The sequence below is a fragment of the Cryptotermes secundus genome, unplaced genomic scaffold (genome assembly GCF_002891405.2).
Source record: "Cryptotermes secundus unplaced genomic scaffold, Csec_1.0 scaffold1044, whole genome shotgun sequence".
Lineage (NCBI taxonomy): Eukaryota > Metazoa > Arthropoda > Insecta > Blattodea > Kalotermitidae > Cryptotermes > Cryptotermes secundus.
The window spans coordinates 2,051,836-2,072,579 of NW_019738363.1; the positions used below are offsets into that span (position 1 = coordinate 2,051,836).

The window sequence follows — 20,744 nt, forward strand, 5'->3', positions numbered from 1 at the left end:
GAAGTACTCGGAGAAAGCCTGCCCCAGCGCCACTTTGTCCACCACAAATCCCGCTTGACCAGACCCGGTCTCAAACCCGGGCCCCCGCGGTGGGAAGCCAGCGACTAACCGTCTGGGCTATGGCGCGGCCATCATTAGGAAGTTACCAGATTCTACTTTCAACATACGAACGTGAATCACCATACTGGGGCTCTCGTTCCACACACAGGGACTTTTCTTTCGTAAGGTTGCCTACTCAAGATATGACGTAAAATCAAAGCTGTTTTAGGCAAGGTGTTCCATCTCGCTCTCCGGAGGTTTGGGAGGACGTCAGACGTAGCCACGTGGTGGTTTTGCTAGGCAACGGTTCCGTGGACATGTTTCCGTGGCGGCGAATGCAAGCAATAACAGAAGAATTGTTGAACGCATCGTTTTCTATACAATCCGTGTCTTATCAAAAGAAAATCTGTGGGTTTGTCTGTGAATTCCCTTATCGTCGCTAGGCAACGGTTCGGTAAACAATTTCCTGCGGCTTCGAATAATTCTTGGAAACGTCGTTTTCTATGCGGTACGTGTCGTGTTAAAGGAAAATAGGCGATTATTTCTTCCCAGAATTCCTGTCAACTCTCAACAAAACAGTGGAATTAAAAAAAATGTTGTAGGCCTAGGTGTTCGAGAATCAGTGACAGGTGAAGCGATCGATCAGCTATCGTGTCGCGTCTGGAATCATGTAACCAGTTGACAAGAGGAGTTCAGTATGACAGCGTACACCCCACTCCCTCTACATAAAATGAGGGTCTCTAAATATTTTACTATGCTATAACTAGAACAGACACATATCTGCTATCCTAGAATGAATGCAAGGAAGCCTCACAGTGTACAATGAACACCGGAAACACAAAACTTATTTTGGGCATATGAAAACTTCTAGGTAACAACTGCGGCATTCTAAGGTGTTAAATCGAGAATTCGAATCGAATTGTTTTCTGTTAGAAGGAAGAAAGAAAGCAGAAGAATGCAGACTTCTGGCGGTTCCGTAGAGGCTGAACGAGAAGTGAAGCCATGGGAGTCTATGAGGCTGTGTGTGGCAATTCTGAAAATAGGAGGATTATGGCATACAAGAGATATGACTCACAGAGGTGCCATTTTGTATAATGTGCTGAAAACATTTGTATTATTAGTGTTTTCTTCAATCGCACTATCAGTTTACGTGTACTTGTTTGTTGAATGGGGAAGTTTCATTGATATGCTAGAAACCTACGCATACTCTATTTCATGTACAGTATATTTTTTTAAATTCTACGTAATCCTCTTCAGAAATGCCGAAGTTCAGCACATCACGAACACAGTACAAGAGAACTTTGTCATCCATGGCAAAGAGTTAAGCACAGAGAATAGAACTATTATCAGAAATACAATGAAGTTTGCAAGGAAGATAACCATCGCTTATGGAACTATGAACATAGCTTCGTTGACAATATACACTATTCTGGGTCCATTGATTTCTGCCAGTGTTCCGTTTCAGACTCAAAATGAAGCAAACAATAGCTCTGAAATTCATGTTTCTAACCGGAAGTTGCCTTTTGAGATATGGTTTCCGGTGGACGTAACACAATCTCCGCGGTTTGAGATTGCATACATGTATCTGTCGACAGCAACAGTCGTTAACATGTGGAATATTGTGGGGATTGAAGCGTTTCTTATGACTACTTTTATCTATCTCACAGGTCAATTTGAACTGCTGTGTGACTCAATTAGGAACGCCTCACAAAGAGTGACATACAGACTAAATCAAAGACAACTTGCTTCAGCTGGCGGTGATGATATCAATGAACTACACGATTTTATGTCGGATAAGGAGAAAAAAAATCGGTATTCGAATGGAAATACCGAGTCAAGCATCATTCCTGCAATGGGTAAAGTAAATATTACTTAGATCATAATTTCTTAAAATGTGCGTCGTGATCCATTAGGGGGCCGTGACGTACCTTAAAAAGGTCCGCCAAATTCAAAAAATTATTTAAAATATAACTGTAATTACGTGCATTTAAAAAACCGGTAAGATTTAAGGCGGGTGCTTTCGGAAAATGTGGCTGCAGCTGGCGAAATATTTCGAGAATTTTCAGTGACTATACAGGAACATTTCACAGCTTACTGCAGGAGATGAGGGGCTCTAGAGCTATTTAGATCCCTCCGGTTACGGTACAGCATAGCTGGGACCTGCAAAATTGTGCACAGCTGCGCTTTTGTTGATCGGCTGATCATCGGAAGGAGAGGCGTTGCCCGGTAGCACAGAGTTCGAGAACGCCGAACTTAGGGGCAGTCACGACCTCACAAAATTTTCCTCCAATATATGGATTTCTATTGACTTTTCTAAGACTGTTCCTTGCAGAAAGATATGTAAATAAATTCTGTCCCAGCTGCTGGCCAACCTTTGGAATCTTTTGTTTCTATGAAAGAGGCTTTTAAAAATTCAGTTTTTGGGGGGCTTTTAAATATTATAAAATTTAATACACGTAATTTAAAATACGATATCAAGATCTCTATACAGTTTTACATGAACAGCAGAATAAAAGTGAGACTTATTAATGTTTAACATAAAAACCCTGATATAATGCAGGAAAATTTAAAGTTGCAGAAAAGTGAGTTCAAATTGTAACTACAGTTTTAATAAGATTTTTGCCACTTACCCATTACAGCTCTCTGGAACCGTAAGTCTTCTTTTCGGTATTCTCATTGGCTTCCTCCCCTGGTATTTTTATACTGTGGAGAAGTCTTCGTCTCTTGTCCAGCTTGAAGCTATGCCTGACACTTCATAATTCACCACTGAGTTCTCCATCCACGTTCAAGTTCCCTCAGTAGAGGCACCAGAACTTTCATGAGTTCAGTACGTAAACAGCCACAGTTATTGACATAAATATTTTCATTCCAGAAATTTAATTGCTTTTAGGGAAGTTAGTGATGGCTTGATTATAGAAGCACCATTTCATTTCTCCACTTGGACAATGTGAAAATTCTTATCAGGATTCATACAGTGACATAGCGTTGCACAGATGGAGACTTCATCTTCCGTATGTCTATGCATTTTGTAGAACTGTTTCTCTGTTATTACAAACAAGTTTTACTGCTGTGGATTCTTTCAAATTTACAATGTTTTCTTCCTTCAAAATATCACATATTCCATGTAGGATCTGAGGTTCTCACAGGGATTGTTGTCATATAATATCGTGCGGGCCAGTGAACGAAGACAACCGACGTTTCGGAGGAACATCTCACTTCCACCTTCAGGGTTGAAGAATATACCAAGCGAGAAACCAGCATGAAGCAGGCACAAAGAAAATTGATTCGCCTGCTTTTCGACTTCTTTAAAATTTGTAACTATGCTTACACCTCGGATATGCAATTGGCGAAAACGTCATGGATAGTGGCAATAAGTTTACAATTTATATATATAAATGTGCTGACTGTATAGGAAGATCTTTGAGACACCATCAGCATCTGAGAGATGTCAGTTTCTATACATGATGTGTTGGTGGCCTGTATTTTCATGGCGACACTCATTACTCTCACACTCTGCCAAGAGACCTTCATACTAACATTAAAATTAACGCGCCAATGCTCAAGCGGTTAGTCGCTGGCTTCCCACCGCGGCGGCCCGGGTTCGATCCTGGGTCTGGTCAAGAGGGATTTGTGTTGGACAAAGTGGCGCTGGGCAAGTTTTCTCCGAGTACTTCGGTTTCCCCTGCCAATCTTCATTCCACTAATTGCTCCACAATCTCCTTCATCTATCATCTGGGACTGGTACAATAGGCCAGAAGTGGGCGCAGTACAAGGGACTTAGTTCCACCCCACTAACAATAAAAAAAAATAAAAAAAACGTTGAAAATATGTGCTTTCACTCCCAAAATGTTTCTGCAGATAGATACAAGAAAAAGCATTTGAAGTTGCCGGAATATCTGCTATATCGTTATGTAAAATGTGTCCTACAGTATGCACAGATCTTGGGAAATATTTACAACTGTATCCACCAGGCATGATATAAGATAGACCACTTACGACCACACGCTCACATAAATATTATCTGTGGAACTTAAATACCACACTCCTATACACGTGTACACTGTTATTTAAAAAGAACTGCAGGATAATCAAATGCACTAACATAACCTCGCCACGTCTTATTCATTTGAATACCACATGGCCAAACAAAACTTTCAAATGTTTTCAGTTCACCATCGGTACACAGATGGCACTGCCACTGTGAGCTGCAGTGCTGCCAATCACTAAAGGTAAATGGTCAATCAGGTTTTGGGGAGGATGGAATAAATTTACATATTTCTTATGAGTCACGCAGGGCCGTGCCATAGCTCAAACGGTTAGTCGCTAGCTTCCCACCGCGGCGGCCCTGGTTCGATCCTCGGTCTGGTCAAGTGGGATTTGTGGTGAACAAAGTGGCGATGGGGCAGATTTTCTCAGAGTACTTCGGTTTCCCCTGCCAATCTTCATTCCACCAATTGCTCCACAATCACCCTTACCTATCATCTGGGGCTGGTACAATAGGCCAGAAGTGGCCGCAGTACACAAGGGACTTAGTCCCACCCCACTAGCAATAAAAGAAATTATGAGTCACGCACCTTAAGAAAACAGCAGACATCCCGGTAAAAATAAAAATTGAAACTACTTCGCATGACAATTTTTAAGTTCCTTATATTTCCGGAATAACTCGTTTTAATGTTCACACTTCACTATCCTTGGTAGTCGGGCCACGCGGTAGCATAGTTGCTTGAGGCACTACGCTACAAGCCGGAAGGTCGCGGGTTCCATTCGCGATGACGTCATTGGATATTTTTCAATTGACATAATCCTTCCTGCCGCACTATGGCCCTGGAGTGGGCTCAGCCTCTAACTGAAATGAGTACCAGGAATATCCTTGGTGGTAAAGGGCGGCTGGCGCGTAGGGCTGAAAACCTTGCCGCCATTTATGAGCCGATTGTCTAGAAAATGTGGGAACNGCAAGCCGGAAGGTCGCGGGTTCCAGTCGCGATGAGGTCATTGGACATTTTTCAAGTGACCTAATTCTTCCTGCCGCACTATGGTCCTGGAGTCGGCTCAGCCTCTAACTGAAATGAGTACCATGAATGTTCTTGGGGGTAAAGGGCGGCTGGCGCGTAGGGCTGACAACCTTACCGCCATCTTTGAGCCGGTTGTCTAGAAAATTTGGGAACCTCAGCATCTCACAACCCTATGGGCCTTCACGACCTGGTAGAGGGATAGCTTTACTTTAGTCAGTAATGCCATTATTCTCAAGATGATTTATCCAGAAGTTTACAACTTGGACCAGAAGACCTTTTGAGGGCCTTTATCCTGCTGACCCTCGCCCACGATAGAATGTACAGATGTAACGATAAATACAAAATGACAATTATTTCCCTTCAGATTTTTGTAAACCTATTTTAAACGGGAATCTAAACGCTATAAGTTATTCACCTCTCGGATAACACCTTTTGTAAAACAACCCGTGGGTAGCTGCATGCTGAGGTCCTGCACATCGCCTAAGCCCCAAAAGTACAGTAGTTTCATAAATTAAGTTCTGCGATCCTCACGTACAACTGGCAGTCCATGACAAAAGTAAAAAAATTAAAAATTGAAAGAAGCAGTGTTCCATATTGAAAAATAAATGCGTTTTCCTACTGGTAAACGCCGAGAAAGTCAATTCAGAATAGCGTTTCCTTCCTTAATTTTAAAGTTAAAATGGAAAAAAAAATAGTTTTGCAGTTTATAGTGTCTTTCAGTATTCAGAAACACAAAAGCCAGGTTATACCCCTTCCGAGAATTTACATTTTAGTTTTCGTTTGGAGAGAATTATATTTTAAAGAAATAAGGATTAAGGGTGTTGACAGGGGTCATCTGGTTCAGGACAGGGGATTATTGGCAGGCTCTTGTGAATAAGGTAATGAACCTTCGGTTTAGGCAAAAGTGAGGGTTTTCTTGAGTAACTATGTGATTATTGCCTTCTCAGTTACTCTCATCAAAGATCGCAACTGAGCGGGCAGTACTCCTGCTTCGTACTCGAGAGGTTCGTCTTTCGAATCTTGGTCCAGAGGCTAATTATCCCTACGTGTTTTTCCTTGGTCCCTCCAGGAAATTACGGAAATGCAGCATGGAATTACGTCACTATCGCTTCTTTCTGAGTCCTTTCCAGTTCATTATTCACCAATCATCCGACGATAGACACATTGGCCTGAGCTATTTACACTGACGTTTAATAAATCTAAAAATTTCTCTAGTCTATTGAGTATGAAGATATGAACTCTGCGAAAGAGCACTCCTCTTTGAGAACCAGAAGGAATTCGCAATTGTAAAGTATAGAATCTGCTCCGCAATGAGCTGAAAGGCTACTTCTGCCTATTAATCTAACAGGCGAAAACGCGCATCCTTTCAAGTCGGATTCTGCAACGTCCGCAGAAGACGGAAACCTGGCCAACTTATCTCGACGTCCGTCAAGGCAACAGGAGAGCATGATGGTCGAATTTCGAATTAAGTACGGATCTTCTGCTGATGAAACTCGCAGCCTCAGCAATCCTTGTACGACTTCGGATCATCAGCTGGAGATGGAGCAGTATCTTATGGAATGCATCAAGTATCACCAGAGACTCATAGAGTGAGTCGAGTGAGTGACATGTAAAGTGTAATGAAAGATCTGTACTGCACTAAATTTTCAGATTTTAATAATATACTTTTTTCCAGGTTTTCCGAGAACTTAAATCTACTATGGCAAACAGTTTTATTTGTGCAATTTGTAACAGGGTCCCTGTTGATTTGCCTCATTGGACTTCAAGCAATATCCGTAAGTGCATAACTGTCACGAACAGAAAGGCTCTTTTTTTTTATTGCTAGTGGGGTGGGACTAAGTCCCTTGCACTGCGGCCACTTCTGGCCTATTGTACCAGCCCCAGATGATAGGTGAGGGTGATTGTGGAGCAATTGGTGGAATGAAGATTGGCAGGGGAAACCGAAGTACTCGGAGAAAACCTGCTCCAGCGCCACATTATCCATCACAAATCCCACTTCACCAGACCCCGGGATCGAACCCGGACCTCCGTGGTGGGAAGCCAGCGACTAACCGCTTGAGCTATGGCGCGGCCTCAATAGAAAGGCTTAGTGGCAGGCATAATTTATATTTTTTTGCATAAACGTAATCATCTTATACATATATATTGAAGATCGCATATCATGAGACTTGCATTAACTCGTAAAACTTAATCTGACAGGTTATCTAATGACTAAAGCCTCAGATTTGTCTTTCATAAAAATGTGAATAATCTCTTTTACAACAAATTCAGGATCCTTGTCCCATAGGAAACAATCGTTATGAAATTCTTCATCAAAATCATTGATTTATTTCAAGAGCTAAAGCTAAGACTTAAACCCCAAAGAGTATAGGTTCTGTTAAGAGTGGACCCTCATACTAAGAGGCTTAAGTTCTTTTATTACTCGTGGGTTAATGTCCAGCCCTGGTTTAGATATATGTCCTCTTTCCGTTCTTATTCTTTATTCTGTAGGCAGAAGTTGTATGAAAACCGATCCCCTTCCTAAGTAATCCTACTGAAAATGTAGAACGGTTCCAGTTTCAGAATTAATACCGAATTGGAAAATGAAATGGAGCGTCAATAGTGGTTGCTCGAAAAGCGAAGATTTATATTCAGAAACACTGTCGCATGAAGGATTCTTCCAGTGGGGATCAGCCAGAAAATTTCCTAACAACTTGAAGGGTTAAGCAATGTACGATTATTCTTATGGATTTGTATTCGGAATAGAGGAATATTCCTTTTTAAGTAATTTCAATTTTGGTGCTAATATTTGGTATGTTTAACTTCCTTTCTTCTTCCTGAAATTCTGACTTTTCAAAAATCTTGTGGGAGAAGAAGTCCCTAACTAGTAACGCTGCCTAACGTCACTTATATCGATAAGGTTAACAGAAAGGGAAAGAGTATATACGAAAGAACAAGAGTAAGATTATCAGGGTGTTCTCGTGATTTAAAATTGTCCAGTAATTTTCCACACCCTTAAATGGTGTTGGGGAGGGTTCTCGTGTCAGCAGAAGTCGGCTTAAGACTTCACTTCCATTTCGTCACAAACGGATGCCGAAGAAATGTACACTTTCAACAGCATTAGAGTATTTTAACTGGTGTAGCGACAGCTCACCTCAGTTCATAAACCAAGAAATCACATGTAAACTTGTCCGTACTGTTCACAGCTAAAAATATCCCTTACACATAGGTCTTCTTTTGCAAAATTTCGTATCCGTGAGAAGTCAGTCTCAATAATGATTAGAGTGTAGGTCTGATTGTGTTGTACTGCACTGCCCCAGCCTTTCAGTCATATACTTCTTCCCCTTCCTTCAGCTGCCAATGAACTGAGCCTTCTGTTCTGTCTCTATTCTGAGTTTATCCTGAAAATATTAATCCCTTAGACCTGTGGTTGGATTTCCTGGCCTGGGGAAGAAGGGTATCTGACTTCTCATTCCCTGCCACACGCTAAACTAAGTACTTGGGCAATCCGTACATCAAACACAGAGTTTTCTCATGGGTCTTCTTGTCCTCAGATGCCCCTCGACGGGGACTTTGCGAAGATGATGGGATACTTAACATCTGTGGTTTTTCTGTTGGGTCTGTACTGCACATTGGGGTCGAATTTAATGACTCAGGTAAGTATGATGTGGCATAAAGGTTTAGGGACTTCTGCGATCTGGCGGCGTGTGGTGTGCTACCTGTCTCCCAAGTGGCACGCTGTTCCGTTCCAGAAGAATATAGTTTTAATATTTACCGCCGTGAGCTCCTTAAATCCCAGGAAACGGCAGTATAAATGTTCCAGCTTCGTTGACTATATATACTACATATATTTATTCCCTAATAACATAAATGTTTACGCCTGTATTCATGTATCTGAGGACGTGAAGGTGGCACATGAGTGGCGAAACACGCCGCGCAACTCACAGAAACTGTTGAGAGAATGCATGTTGTGTGATGCAATTCTTTAATATATATTTCTGTTCACAATTAAAGTACAGATAATTCTTTCTGAATCAGAGCGAGGCGGTATTCAACGCGGTGTACGAGAGCGACTGGTACAACCAGTCTGGACGATACAAGTACTTCACCAGGATGCTCATCATGAGGGCCCAGAGGCCGGTGAGACTCACCGCGGGCAGGTTCGGGACCCTCTCTCTGCCTCTCTTTTCTTCGGTGAGTGCAACACATACGCATTGCTCACAGAACATTATCCTTGCAGCACCGTTAGCCCTTTAATATCGCACGGAGTTGTTTGACTGGCCACTGTGCACCGAGGGGGCATCTACATGTTATCAGCCTTGTCGTGTGCATGAGAAGGAATTTTACTTTGTCAACTTCCTGCGTTGCTAGACACAGAACGGAGATCTTCGGACCGGAATGTTTACAGGAGATAGACTTCAGGGTCGTTCTGTATCTAGGATTGGCGTCACGGCTCTTTGAATGGTCTAAACAAGATCAGGGGTGCACAGTGGACTCTGATCGGGTCTGTATCAGAAAATGAGCTAGCACACATCAGTCTTGGCATGGGCCTATGTGTGTTGCAGATGCTGCGCTCTTCGTACTCGTACCTGGCGCTCCTGCGACAGATGCATGAAGATTAGCGACAGCCGCTCTGCTGTGCAGTCAACTCAAGTGACAGATAATATTCATCATAGAACTTAATTGCACTACACTCACGCGGTATGTAGTTGGTTGAGGCACTACGCTACAAGACGGAAGGTCGCAGGTTCAAGTCCCGATGTTATCACTGGATTTTTTTTAATTCACCTAACCCTTCCAGCCGCACTACAGCCCTGGGGTAGACTCAGAATCTAACAGAAATGAGTACCAGGAATATTCCTGGAATATTCGTGGGAGTAAAGGGTGGCCGACGCGTAAAACTGACAACCTTACCGCCATCTATGAGCCGATTGTCTAGAAAATGTGGGAGCCTCAGCGTCTCACATCTCTATGGGCCTCCACGGCCTGTTACAGGGACAGCTTTACTTACTTTTACAGTCGCGAGTGCTAAAATAAGCGTGCAATATCTGAACGCGTGAGCGCCACTAGTGTCACAAACAAAGCCCGAGAGTGAGAGACAAATATGCGCTTGCGCATAACACAAATTGTGCTGTTACGTATGAGAATATTAAGGAAGCGAAGACGGTCCTGACACAGTTTATATTATCAGATTTTCTGTGACTAGTCTACTCATAGTTATTGCCTTGCTCAGTGTTTTGTTTCAGCTGGAAAATTCCGATGCGCATAAAAGTAATCAGTTGAGGTGTACAGGAAGTCGCATATCTGTCCATACAGAGTATGATACGACCTTGGCGATAAAATGGAGGATGAGTGTAGAGGAAAATAGGTTGTTTCGATAAAGCACTGGTTTTACTAATGTTTCATTGTGTATAGGTCTGCGCCTTTAAGTTATTATCTTGTGACGAATGAACTGTAGCTCCCAAACTGAAAATTGTCTCTTCAGGAATACAGGCACCATCAGAATGTTTGGGGGGGGGAGAGAAATTTTACTTATAAAATAATTTTCCATGCCATCAAGACATTTTTACTGATCACCTTAGAATATTTAGGAGGGAAGATTGGTTTTTTAAAATACTTCCAATTTCTGCATTAGTATTTTTAATATTTATTTTTTTACTATTGTGTCTTTTCTAAAAACCCAGATCGCAAGACGCCTGTCCAACTCCCCCCCCCCCACCAAGGCCGACTCAACGTGCTGAGAATAGTAACTTCCTCTTCTACATTTCTTCTACGATTGCACTACGCGTTACCAGTCCCAGAATTGCCAAATAGGTCACTATCTATCTATCTATCTTTCTATATATCTATGGGTATACAGTTCTTTTATGGACCTTGGCCGCTTTTTCAAGTTCATAAACTTTTTACACTTTCGGTAGGATTCCTTGGAAGGGGATCAGCCCTTCGCAAGGCTGCTACCTACACACGGAATAAACGCGGGCACAGACAGCCATGCCTTCAGTGGCATTCGAACCCACGATTCCAGTGTTCGAGCGGGAGAAGACGGTTCTTGCCTAAGACCGCGAGCCCACTGTGATCAGATAACTAGGCCACTACACTCTCCTTTTTTTCTTTTGTAATGAAATATTCTGTTTCTGTGAGACGGCGCACACACTTCTTCAACCGTGGAATATTTTAAACTAAATTTTTTATCTTACATTATTTTAGTCCGAATATATATAAATGAGAAACTATTCGAGAGACCCGGTAGACAAGGGTGCTAATTTTGAAACGGAGCTTCAATAAATGCAATGTGAGGGTACAGACTGGATTCAAGATATGATCCAGTGGTGCGCTCTAGGAAACAGAGACATGAACCTTCGGATCCTATAGAAGGCGAGTACTTTCTTGTTTGACTGATCAACAGTTGACTTCTCAGGGAGAATTATGCCCCATTGATTTGGTTTTTTAGTTATTTAATTTGTTATAGGAACTCATCTGTTTCTAAAAATAAAATTTGGCTAAATGTACGACATTCTGTAACAAGTATCTTGAAAGCTGTAAATATATTAGACCAATTACTAAAAATAATAAAATAATAAATAATATGAAACGGACTACTATAAATGCAATTTCAGGCACACAATCGTGAAGCAGAAAGAAAAAGGGACTATAGCAAATCACCTATCCCGTTCTTCCCCAAACTCATCGATCTTTACGCTCAAAAACGCTGCCCTGTTTGTTGTCACTCTAGGATTACATCTAAGTAGCATGTCCTGTGAATTTTCACATGCAATACAAATTGTCATTGTAAGCGCATCGATAAAAATCAAATAATTTATCAGTACCGGATGAAAGTGATATATTAATAATATTAAAAATACTTCGTTGTTGCATATAGAATAATTAACACCGTTATGTCCCTTGTTAATATTCAGTTTAATCTATTCTTTCGTGTTAGCTGTCCTAACCATGTAAATTACCGTACATAGATTATATAAAATATTTTCTTTATCGCTGGCTCCACGGTTTGGTTTAATTCTCAAGTAATATTTTCTCTATGTTTTCCTCAGTTCTCGCTGAATTTCTTCTCTTGTTTTGCCTTTAGTTTCCGGAACTACACATGCCACAACTACAGTTCCCAAACCACACACTCCACCAAATATCGCAAACTTTATCATTTGTCCCAAGTTCCCAGTCGTAAGCCCAGATAAATTCGTAATTGCAAATACCACAATCCAATATACGGACACTACAAGACCATTCGCCCAGCTTTTGGACTCGTTTGGCACAAGCTCTGCCATTATGACCCACGGCAATGGTCCAAATCCAAGGCTGAAGACGCAGATGTAGGTGGTAACACAGAGGAGTGGTAACCAACCAAAGGCTCTCACATCGACGTCAGTTTGCTTTAAATAAAAGTACACGGCCAACACAACGTGACACACCGCCATGGTTACATCTGAAAAGAGAAGCAGCGGGCGTCGCCCAATTCGTTCCACAAGCAAGGAAGACACGAACGTCGCCACTACCTGGGCCACTCCGACAACGACAGTAGACAAAGACGGCGACAGCGTGCTTCCAGCTTCCTCGAATATGTCGACGGTATAGTAAATGACAACATTGATTCCACTAGACTGTCTGAAAATCATTAAACAAACCAATATTATTATAGCTTTGCCAGTAGGAGATTTAGGCAATTTGCATAAACGTTTTGGAATATCTCTCGCAGTTGTCATGCAGTTTGTTATTATTTGTGTATCCTCCGATGCTGTCTTTTGTGATGGCGATTTTCGCGAAGTTTCAGAAACGAATTTCTGAATACGATCCAATTCGTATTTCACGTCATAGTCCGTTATGCATCTCGCACCGCGCAACCAACGCAGAGATCTCTCGGCTTCCTCAGCCTTGCCTTTGCTGGCGAGATAAATGGGAGAATCTGGCATCCAGGCGAACGTCAGCAGAAAGACTGCGGGTATTGTGGCGCACGCGATGCACAGCCAGAGATACGAGACGTACGCGCCAACAAGATAAACAAAAAGAATGCCGTTGCCAATTTGGAGGTCAAACAGTATCCCGAGGGCTCCCCTTATTCTCACTTCAGCAATCTCTTCACAGTAAATTGGCACGATGACTGACCCTGCGCCCATGGCAATGCCGGAGAAGAAGCGTGCAATGAATATCAATAGCACCTGCAATACAAAGTAATTATTTTAGTTTACCTGCAGTTGTTGGCCTATATTCTGTTTTAGAACTTCTACAGGGCTATATTAGAAGAGCGGGGGTAGCTCAGTCGGTATAGCGACTGGCTACGGGCTGGACGATTGAGAGGTCGGGGCTCGAGTCCCGGTAAGGGAAACAATTTTTTTACTGGTCCGTGTCATCCAGACCGGTTCTGGGGTCTACCCAGCCTCATATTCAATGGGTACCAGGGACTCTTTCCCCGGGGATAAAGAGGCCGGAACATGAAGCTGACCACCCACCTCCAGCTAGTGCCGAGGGCAAGAAAATATGGCTCTATGCATACACTCCCACATACGTACTTAATTAGTTAAGCACAGAGACAACTTTACCTTTTACAGGGCTATTAGTTGATGTGATTTGGGAATGACTGTTTCTGTGGAGTAGCCAGAATAGGGAAGGTTTCGACTGAGTGATGACAAGAACAGAAATCTCAACGGCCCCGGTCCAGTCTTGGCAGCCGGTCTGTGTCTCATACAGTTAACTACGCGCCCAGTTAGTCCCTCCTAGTGGAATCTGAGATTCTAACGTCGCTAGCGCGTAAATCCGGCAATGCTGTCGATGATGGAGTTCCGTACTAAAATTCAGTAATGGAGCTATTTATTAACAATAACTTTACGAAAGAAGCCAGGATGGCTCAGTCGGTAAGTGACAGGATCCAAGCTGGACTGTCGATGAATAAGAGTTTGATTCCCGGCAGGAACAAGTGATTATTCTGTTTTCCACAACATCCAGACCGGCTCTGGGGCCCACTCTTCCGTGTATCCTGTGAGTATCGGGGGATCTTCCCCAGGGGCAAAGGAGCAGGTGCGCGTCAATCTGGCCAATGCTCTCCCTCTAATGTCCTTAGGTTGAGAATGCGGAGAGCTGGACCTCCATTCCCCATACGTCTACATGGCGGCGTGTTTAATTAATTAATTAAACACAAGAAGAACTTTACTTTTACCTTATTAATACAAAATTCTAAACCAAAATAGCGAAGTATAAAATAAATTCTTGTTCATGCGAAAAGAAAAGGCAGCTGCCATTGTAGTAATATTACTCCTGCCGGAGAGTGAAATTTATTTTCTATGGGTTGGGGGAATTTTAGAGGCTGTCAGAAGTTTGACTGACTACACAGCGGCGGCTAGTAGGATAACAGACAACCAGTGATCTGAAGGGATATATAAAGAAGTGATCCTGGCATTTGCTTGGAGAGGCTGAGGATGAACACGATGCCGGAAACGTTCTTCCTATTAGTACTCCTACATTTCTCTCACTGACCCGATTCTTGCGGTATGATCCATTTCTTTCTCACTCCCTTAAATAGGAGAATTTCTCTGATTCACTTATCATTCTGGAATCGACTGCAAACGTCCAGGCTGTTACAGCCTAGGAAGCGATTTCTGTTCAAGTATATTTCTACCACTACATAAGGCCTATTTGTCTGCACGAAACATTGTCAAGGTCACTCACCGACTTCCCTGCGACAATGATCAGAAACCAGCCCAAGAGATAAATTGCAGCGAGGATCAACAGCAGTTTCTTGCGTCCGATCATACTGGCTATGTATCCAGCTGAGAGGGCGCCCACCAGGGCACCCAGAGGCGCCAAGGAAGCGATCCAGGACGCCTCTGCCGCCGTCACTGCTTCGGTTGCTTTCCCGTTCTTAGCAGGAAACATGCCAACACTGCTGATGTTTCCCAGTACCGAAGAGGAATTTCCGAAGACGGTGTCCTTGTATGCGCCAGTCATGTTAACGACATGAGGTAACTTCTGCAGGTAGGGTAAGGCGTGGGCGGTCCACCCCATGACGCAGCCGGCGCAGAAGGAGCCCAAGTTTGCTACAAGGAGAGAGAAGTACGTATGCTGTCACCCAGAACACGACGCTGTAATGGTAGCGTGCTTGGAGATTTGGAAGGAAAAGTCGTGGTCTACTCGAGGTACTACCGTGGCACTTGCCTAGAAGTACTGAGGCATACCTCAGGCATGCCTTGGAGTCCTGATGCAGAACACGACGGAAATGAGAACCGTTCCGCTTAGCCTTACAAGGAAAAGTGTGCTTGTGCTTTACAGTTTCCGGCTCTGTGAGGCAGCCTAGGTACAGGTAACAGGGAAATCGTGACAATGTGAAATAAGTTGATATGATTTTGTCCAAGTCTGTAATGATAAGAAAGATCCATTTTCTTCATGGAAGTCTACAGGAGGGGCAAAAAATTCATGCCTCCCTCCCCACATGAAGGCTTATAATAAAATAATAAAAGCTGAAAGAACAAAAAGTGTCAATTGGTAATGTAAAAAACTGCAACGGTCTCTATTTGTGGCACTACCTACATCTCGATATAATGACTCACATCCCTTCAGCGATCCATAAAAACATTCTTAAGCTGCTTGAACTTAAGTATGCAAGCAAAGTTTATGCTTGCCCCCTCAAAATGGATGTAACAAATTAAATAAACATCTTTTAAGTGCTTTTAAAAGCACACTTTAATGTGTTATCGAGAAAATTGCATCGTATTTTGAAGTAAAATTGTATTTTCAAAGGAAAAAACAAACGGATCAAGATCGCAGATTTTTTTAACGTGATGTCGCGTACTTTCGAAAGTAGGTACCACCTCCTCTTTCAAGATAAAATAATGAACCTCAAATCTGGTAAAGAAAGTGTTTAAAACGGAATTTCGATTAGTTCTTATTAAAAATCTCCTATGTTTTGATATTTCTGTCTTCTGAAAAGTGTCAGAGCAGTATCCTGGCACACAATACAGCACGAGGGCGCAGTCNGTCGAGAAAATGGCATCGCATTTTGAAGTAAAATTCTATTTTCAAAGGAAAAAACAAATGGATCAAGATCGCAGATTTCTTGAACGTGATGTCGCGTACTTTCGAAAGTAGGTACCACCTCCTCTTTCAAGATAAAATAATGAACCTCAAATCTGGTAAAGAAAGTGTTTAAAACGGAATTTCGATTAGTTCTTATTAAAAATCTCCTATGTTTTGATATTTCTGTCTTCTGAAAAGTGTCAGAGCAGTATCCTGGCACACAATACAGCACGAGGGTGCAGTCCTATATAGTCTTGGCTCCACTAGGGCCCTTCTCTGCATTAACAGAAACCAGCCAAACATAAACCGGATAGCCCTTCCTAGAGACTTATCTGCCCGGCAATCCAGCTACATAACGAAGTCTGGATTTCTGGTGACGTGCCTTAACGACTAAGCTCCAATTTTATTTCTCAGAGGAAGAGAATATAGAGAAAGGTGAGAGAAAAAGAATAATAACCAAGAAAGAAAAGTTATAGCTACATTCAATTGGTCCGCGATATATTTGGATACCGTCCGGGACGCGTGACATAAGACAGAGAATAAGTCACGTACCCAAACTAGCAGCCAAGTACTGCGGCCATCTTTTCCCCGGGCGAATTCCTCCATTCTTCTCCAGTCTCTTTCTATCTTTCTCATTCCTCAACGGACCCGGTTCTGAGTGTCCCACTGCTTCACCCGCATGAACGGGTGACTCCTGCACTGCAGATGCTGCTCCATCGGCGTGAACCGGTGACTCCTGCATTGCAGAAGCTGCTCCATCGGCGTGAACCGGTGACTCCTGCTTTGCAGAAGCTGCTCCACCCGCATAAACCGGTGACTTCTGCATTGCATTGAGGAGGAGAATCCGTACAGAGCCCTCGTACGAAAACCTGAAGGAAGACAACAAGGAAGAACCAGACGTAGATGACAATATTAAACTAGATGTTAGAGAAACTTGATGGTAAGTAAGTTCTGGGCTCGATTCTTCTGGCTCAGGAGAGGGACCAGTGGCAAGCACTTGTTAATACAGTAGTGAACCTTCTGGTTTCATATAACGCTGGGAATCTGACTGACCGTGCAACAGGCAGCTCCTCAAGAATAGTCTTCAATGTACAAGTGTTCTTTAGTATTTTGGATGTTACAAGGATTGAAGGCCTTATCCAAACCAGACACCGACAATATTTGAATACAGCGTAATCAATTACCAAGAATCTAAGGTCCCCAAGTACCACCAACAATTTCGAACACTATATGTAGAAATGTCCGTAAGTATATTAAGTCCTTTAGGCAAAGTAAAAGCCTGTGTACCTCAACTCAAACTTTCAGTAAGGAAGAAATTTAGTTAGGATCCTTGATACCAAACTTAACGATGAATTCCTCCATGGAAACTAATTTCTTCCTTAATTTTTGTCTACGTTAGTCAATTAAGTGTACTAAACCCATTTCACATTAAGTTCAATTCTTATTTCATTGAATTCCTTAAGGATAAATTCTCTATTAAAGAAAATAAGACTGTACGGTACATAACACAGCTGTAAATGAGATCTGAAATATCTACCACAGACAATCTTAAATATGATGATTGTGTAACAAAATAGAATAAAGCTCAAAACTGATATATAATTTGAATTTCAGTAACAGAATTTTGTCTGACGTAACTGACATTGAGAAGTGAGCGTCCAACGATCTTACCTGACACAAGACCAGCGCCAAACTGACGTCTGGGCGAGTTATGACATACTGCGCCACCACTGCCGACGTTCAGACATACCTTCCACCAGATTACATACGCTGTAATCATGCAAATACCGGTCTATGTAAACAATGGTCTGCCTACACAGCTGTCTGTTCAGGCAGTAGGCAGAAGTGCGGAAAACGCGAGCACCGCCTTAACGCACATTAATGGCCTTTTCCGACGGCCCCAGAACGTCCATAACTTGCAGTTGTGCCAAAACCGCGAGTCGTCCATACATCTATCGTGCCTTCACTTTTCAGCCCAGTTAGAAACAAGAAGTTCGGGGAAGAACTAATAGACTACTTTCCTTTTACTGCAATTTGAGTATCTGATAAATCGAGCGAAAAGAAAACTTTAGTATCTATGCGTAATGACGTCAACAAACCAATACAATTTGGGAGCCTACAATGTTGGTATTACTGATGGGAGAGACTTAACAATGTACTCCGTTGAGATGGCCTTAGGTGGCATGATATGCGTACCAAGTCTCGTGACGATGGGTTCAGGCATTCGAGTAATATCAAGGGTAAAACCTGAACAATTTGAGAGGTTATAGCGTTGGTAGTACTGATGAGAGAGATTTGTGATGTACATAACTGAGGAGCGTTCAGGTGGCATGACATGCATACCAAGCCTCATTAATACTGATACAAGCATTCGAGAAATATTAAGGCTTTGCTTCAGAAGTTTGAGAGGCTGTAATATTGGTATTACTGACGAGAGGGATTTATGAATTACGCCGTTGAGAAGGGCTCAGATACCTTGATATATATATATATACACCAAGTTTTATAACGATTGTTAAGGCCATTAAAAAGTTAATAGGAGGGATACACATTTAGACACACAGACTCACGATCATACACACGCCAGACAGCGAGATGATCTCATTAGCCTATCTTTATTTTTAAAAATAAGGAAAGTAGGCTAAAAACTGATGGGCGAGCACTCAAGGACGAAAGGATTCAGGGACGCACAACAGAGAACTGGAACACTTTCTGTTTCTGTAGTCGGAGCATGGCAAGGCCTTACTCCGTGATGTTAATGGTCCTTGTGATATGCAGCCGTGACCGAAACACATTTTTTTAGACACAAAGTCAATCATCGGGTAAATATGGGCCTGATCTAACATGGGCTTCAAAGGCACACTGTTCCTGACAAGTCTAACAAAGGCGTTTGTTTTGCGTCAGAAAGTCGGAGAGGTAATCAAGAACAGTCAGTATTTCTAGAACAGACCTCTGGGTTGCGCATGTAGAAATGTGGGGGCAGTAGCTGCACCTGCATTGTAGGAAGAAGGGTGACGCGCTGTATATAATGTATTTTCATAATCCACGCACACCCTATAGTCCTCATCTCGGTGCAAACAACCAGATCCACTAAGCGATCAGCTGAGAGCGTTCTCACAGGGAAGTGTTTACGAAGCTGTTGCCTAACAACGGTCGTATTTTCTGGTCCCATTATTCCGGATCTTTTAGGAGGATGCAGACACAGAGAGCAAGCTGATCCCATAAGCCTGCGTTTATTTTTAAATATAAATTAAGTAAGCTAAAAAGAACCCAAAAAGCGCAGTCGGTATAGCGACTGGCTACGGGCTGGACGACCAAGGGTGGGAGTTCGAATCCCGGGGGGTAAGAATTTTCATATCTCCATGTCGTCAAGACCGGTTCTGGGGCCCACCCAACCTCCTATCCAATGGGTACCGTGAGAATTCTCGCCGGGGGTAAAGTGGCCGGGACGTGAAGGTAACCATTCACCTCCAACTAGTACACAGGTCAAGAAAACGTGGGTCTATACAGCCACTCCCCAAAACGTCTTCATGGCATAATGTTTACTTAATTAAGTACAAGGACAACTTTACTTTTTTACATTTGTAGGCTAAAAGAACACTGAGGCGATATCCTAAGCTTCACTTCTGCCCAGAACATTTCAACAAACTCGATGAAGTAACAAGTAAAAGGAAAGTTCGACAATAATTCAATGCTAGTTTCGACACAACTTGACGATCTAGTGGCTGGTACATAAAAATATGAGCTTTCGAGTGACTTTCGAAGAATAATAAACTGTTAGTTGTTATAAGGGGCGCCCAAGGTACCACAGCACCTTTATCATAATCATTGGCTCACTGTGAACTGGGTCTCACGCTTATCACGTCCCACATTCACGCAGCTATCAAGTCGCGTGCCTAGTGGTAACGCGTGCGGCTTGTTTTAGGGAGGCACAAGCGACGAATCTCGACTGGTGCACGGACTACCCTGACTGAGAATTCTCGTAGTTGTCCTCAATCTCTCTGGGCAAACACCAGGATAGTACCTCCATTAGGCAACGACCTCATCAGTCATCCCACCTCCCGATGCTGTACGGTGTGGATATCGGCAAACAATGGGCGGTCCTCTCTACAGAAGTCTCCCACGAAGAATACTGGAGCTGGTATTTCAGACTTGACGACGGACCACATGTTGATAAACACGGTGATTGTCTTTGTTTAATGAGGCTGTCAGTAGCTCAGACTATATGGTGTCGAATGATACGATGGTAAATGAATTGGAAAGGATTTGGAAGGAAGCGGTAATGGCCTAAATAGAAGCTGACTTATGTCTCGAGGAAAACCATGAAAATTTCAGTCATGAAGCCAGTGCCATGGCGGAGATTCCAATGCGAGTTACAGGCTTTGCCGCTCTAACCGATTGGTTCGGTCTCGAGGAAAAGACAAGGCGTGGGGAATCACAAATTTCTTGACGTCATAGTTATGATTCGTACTGCGCCTTTTCCTCAAGGAACCCTGCGAAAGGAAGGAAAGTACGTCCTTGGGCTTGCATAGCACGTAGCAGATTCGTGTCTCATTGCTCCCGCCCTTTCCTTGACTGGGGCAGACGTCACAAAATTTCGCTACTGTCTCCTGCTGTGCCTTGGTCCGACAGATTTCCGGGAACACTCGCGCCAGCAGCACAGGGAAATGGGGAGGGAGAGGAACCACACGCCTG

General features: G+C 42.9%; 3 protein-coding genes across 3 annotated transcripts; 2 read left to right on the plus strand and 1 right to left on the minus strand.

The window, feature by feature from the left end:
• Positions 1-1,648: 1,648 nt before the first annotated feature.
• On the plus strand, positions 1,649-9,019 carry LOC117282825. The gene is made up of 4 exons (XM_033754055.1): positions 1,649-1,895; positions 6,400-6,640; positions 6,727-6,826; positions 8,585-9,019. The coding sequence occupies exons 1-4, from the start codon at positions 1,649-1,651 to the stop codon at positions 9,017-9,019; spliced, it is 1,023 nt and encodes a 340-aa protein (XP_033609946.1).
• LOC111870988 lies at positions 8,914-9,808 on the plus strand. The gene is made up of 2 exons (XM_023863695.2): positions 8,914-9,224; positions 9,596-9,808. Exons 1-2 carry the CDS (start codon positions 9,144-9,146, stop codon positions 9,650-9,652), a joined length of 138 nt encoding a protein of 45 aa, XP_023719463.1. The 5' UTR covers positions 8,914-9,143; the 3' UTR covers positions 9,653-9,808.
• A 1,192-nt stretch (positions 9,809-11,000) lies between these two features.
• LOC111870993 (facilitated trehalose transporter Tret1-2 homolog) lies at positions 11,001-17,806 on the minus strand. Its single transcript, XM_023863699.1, has 4 exons — positions 17,721-17,806; positions 16,602-16,918; positions 14,706-15,073; positions 11,001-13,201 (listed from the first exon to the last, which is right to left on the minus strand). Exons 2-4 carry the CDS (start codon positions 16,873-16,875, stop codon positions 12,068-12,070), a joined length of 1,776 nt encoding a protein of 591 aa, XP_023719467.1. The 5' UTR covers positions 16,876-16,918; positions 17,721-17,806; the 3' UTR covers positions 11,001-12,067.
• Between the last annotated feature and the right edge of the window lie 2,938 nt (positions 17,807-20,744).

Bases quoted from the DNA above. Each gene is read 5' to 3' on its own strand.
- LOC117282825 (XM_033754055.1), top strand. From the start codon at position 1,649: ATGTGGAATATTGTGGGGATTGAAGCGTTTCTTATGACTACTTTTATC. The intron at 1,896-6,399 runs GTAAAGTAAATA...TTAATCTAACAG, and splicing joins AAGCATCATTCCTGCAATGG to GCGAAAACGCGCATCCTTTC. The intron at 6,641-6,726 runs GTGAGTCGAGTG...ACTTTTTTCCAG, and splicing joins TATCACCAGAGACTCATAGA to GTTTTCCGAGAACTTAAATC.
- LOC111870993 (XM_023863699.1), bottom strand. From the start codon at position 16,875: ATGCAGAAGTCACCGGTTTATGCGGGTGGAGCAGCTTCTGCAAAGCAG. The intron at 15,074-16,601 runs GTACGTGACTTA...CTCTCCTTGTAG, and splicing joins GTACTTGGCTGCTAGTTTGG to CAAACTTGGGCTCCTTCTGC. The intron at 13,202-14,705 runs GTGAGTGACCTT...TTTGTATTGCAG, and splicing joins TCATTGTCGCAGGGAAGTCG to GTGCTATTGATATTCATTGC.
- LOC111870988 (XM_023863695.2), top strand. From the start codon at position 9,144: ATGCTCATCATGAGGGCCCAGAGGCCGGTGAGACTCACCGCGGGCAGG. The intron at 9,225-9,595 runs GTGAGTGCAACA...TGTGTGTTGCAG, and splicing joins CTCTGCCTCTCTTTTCTTCG to ATGCTGCGCTCTTCGTACTC.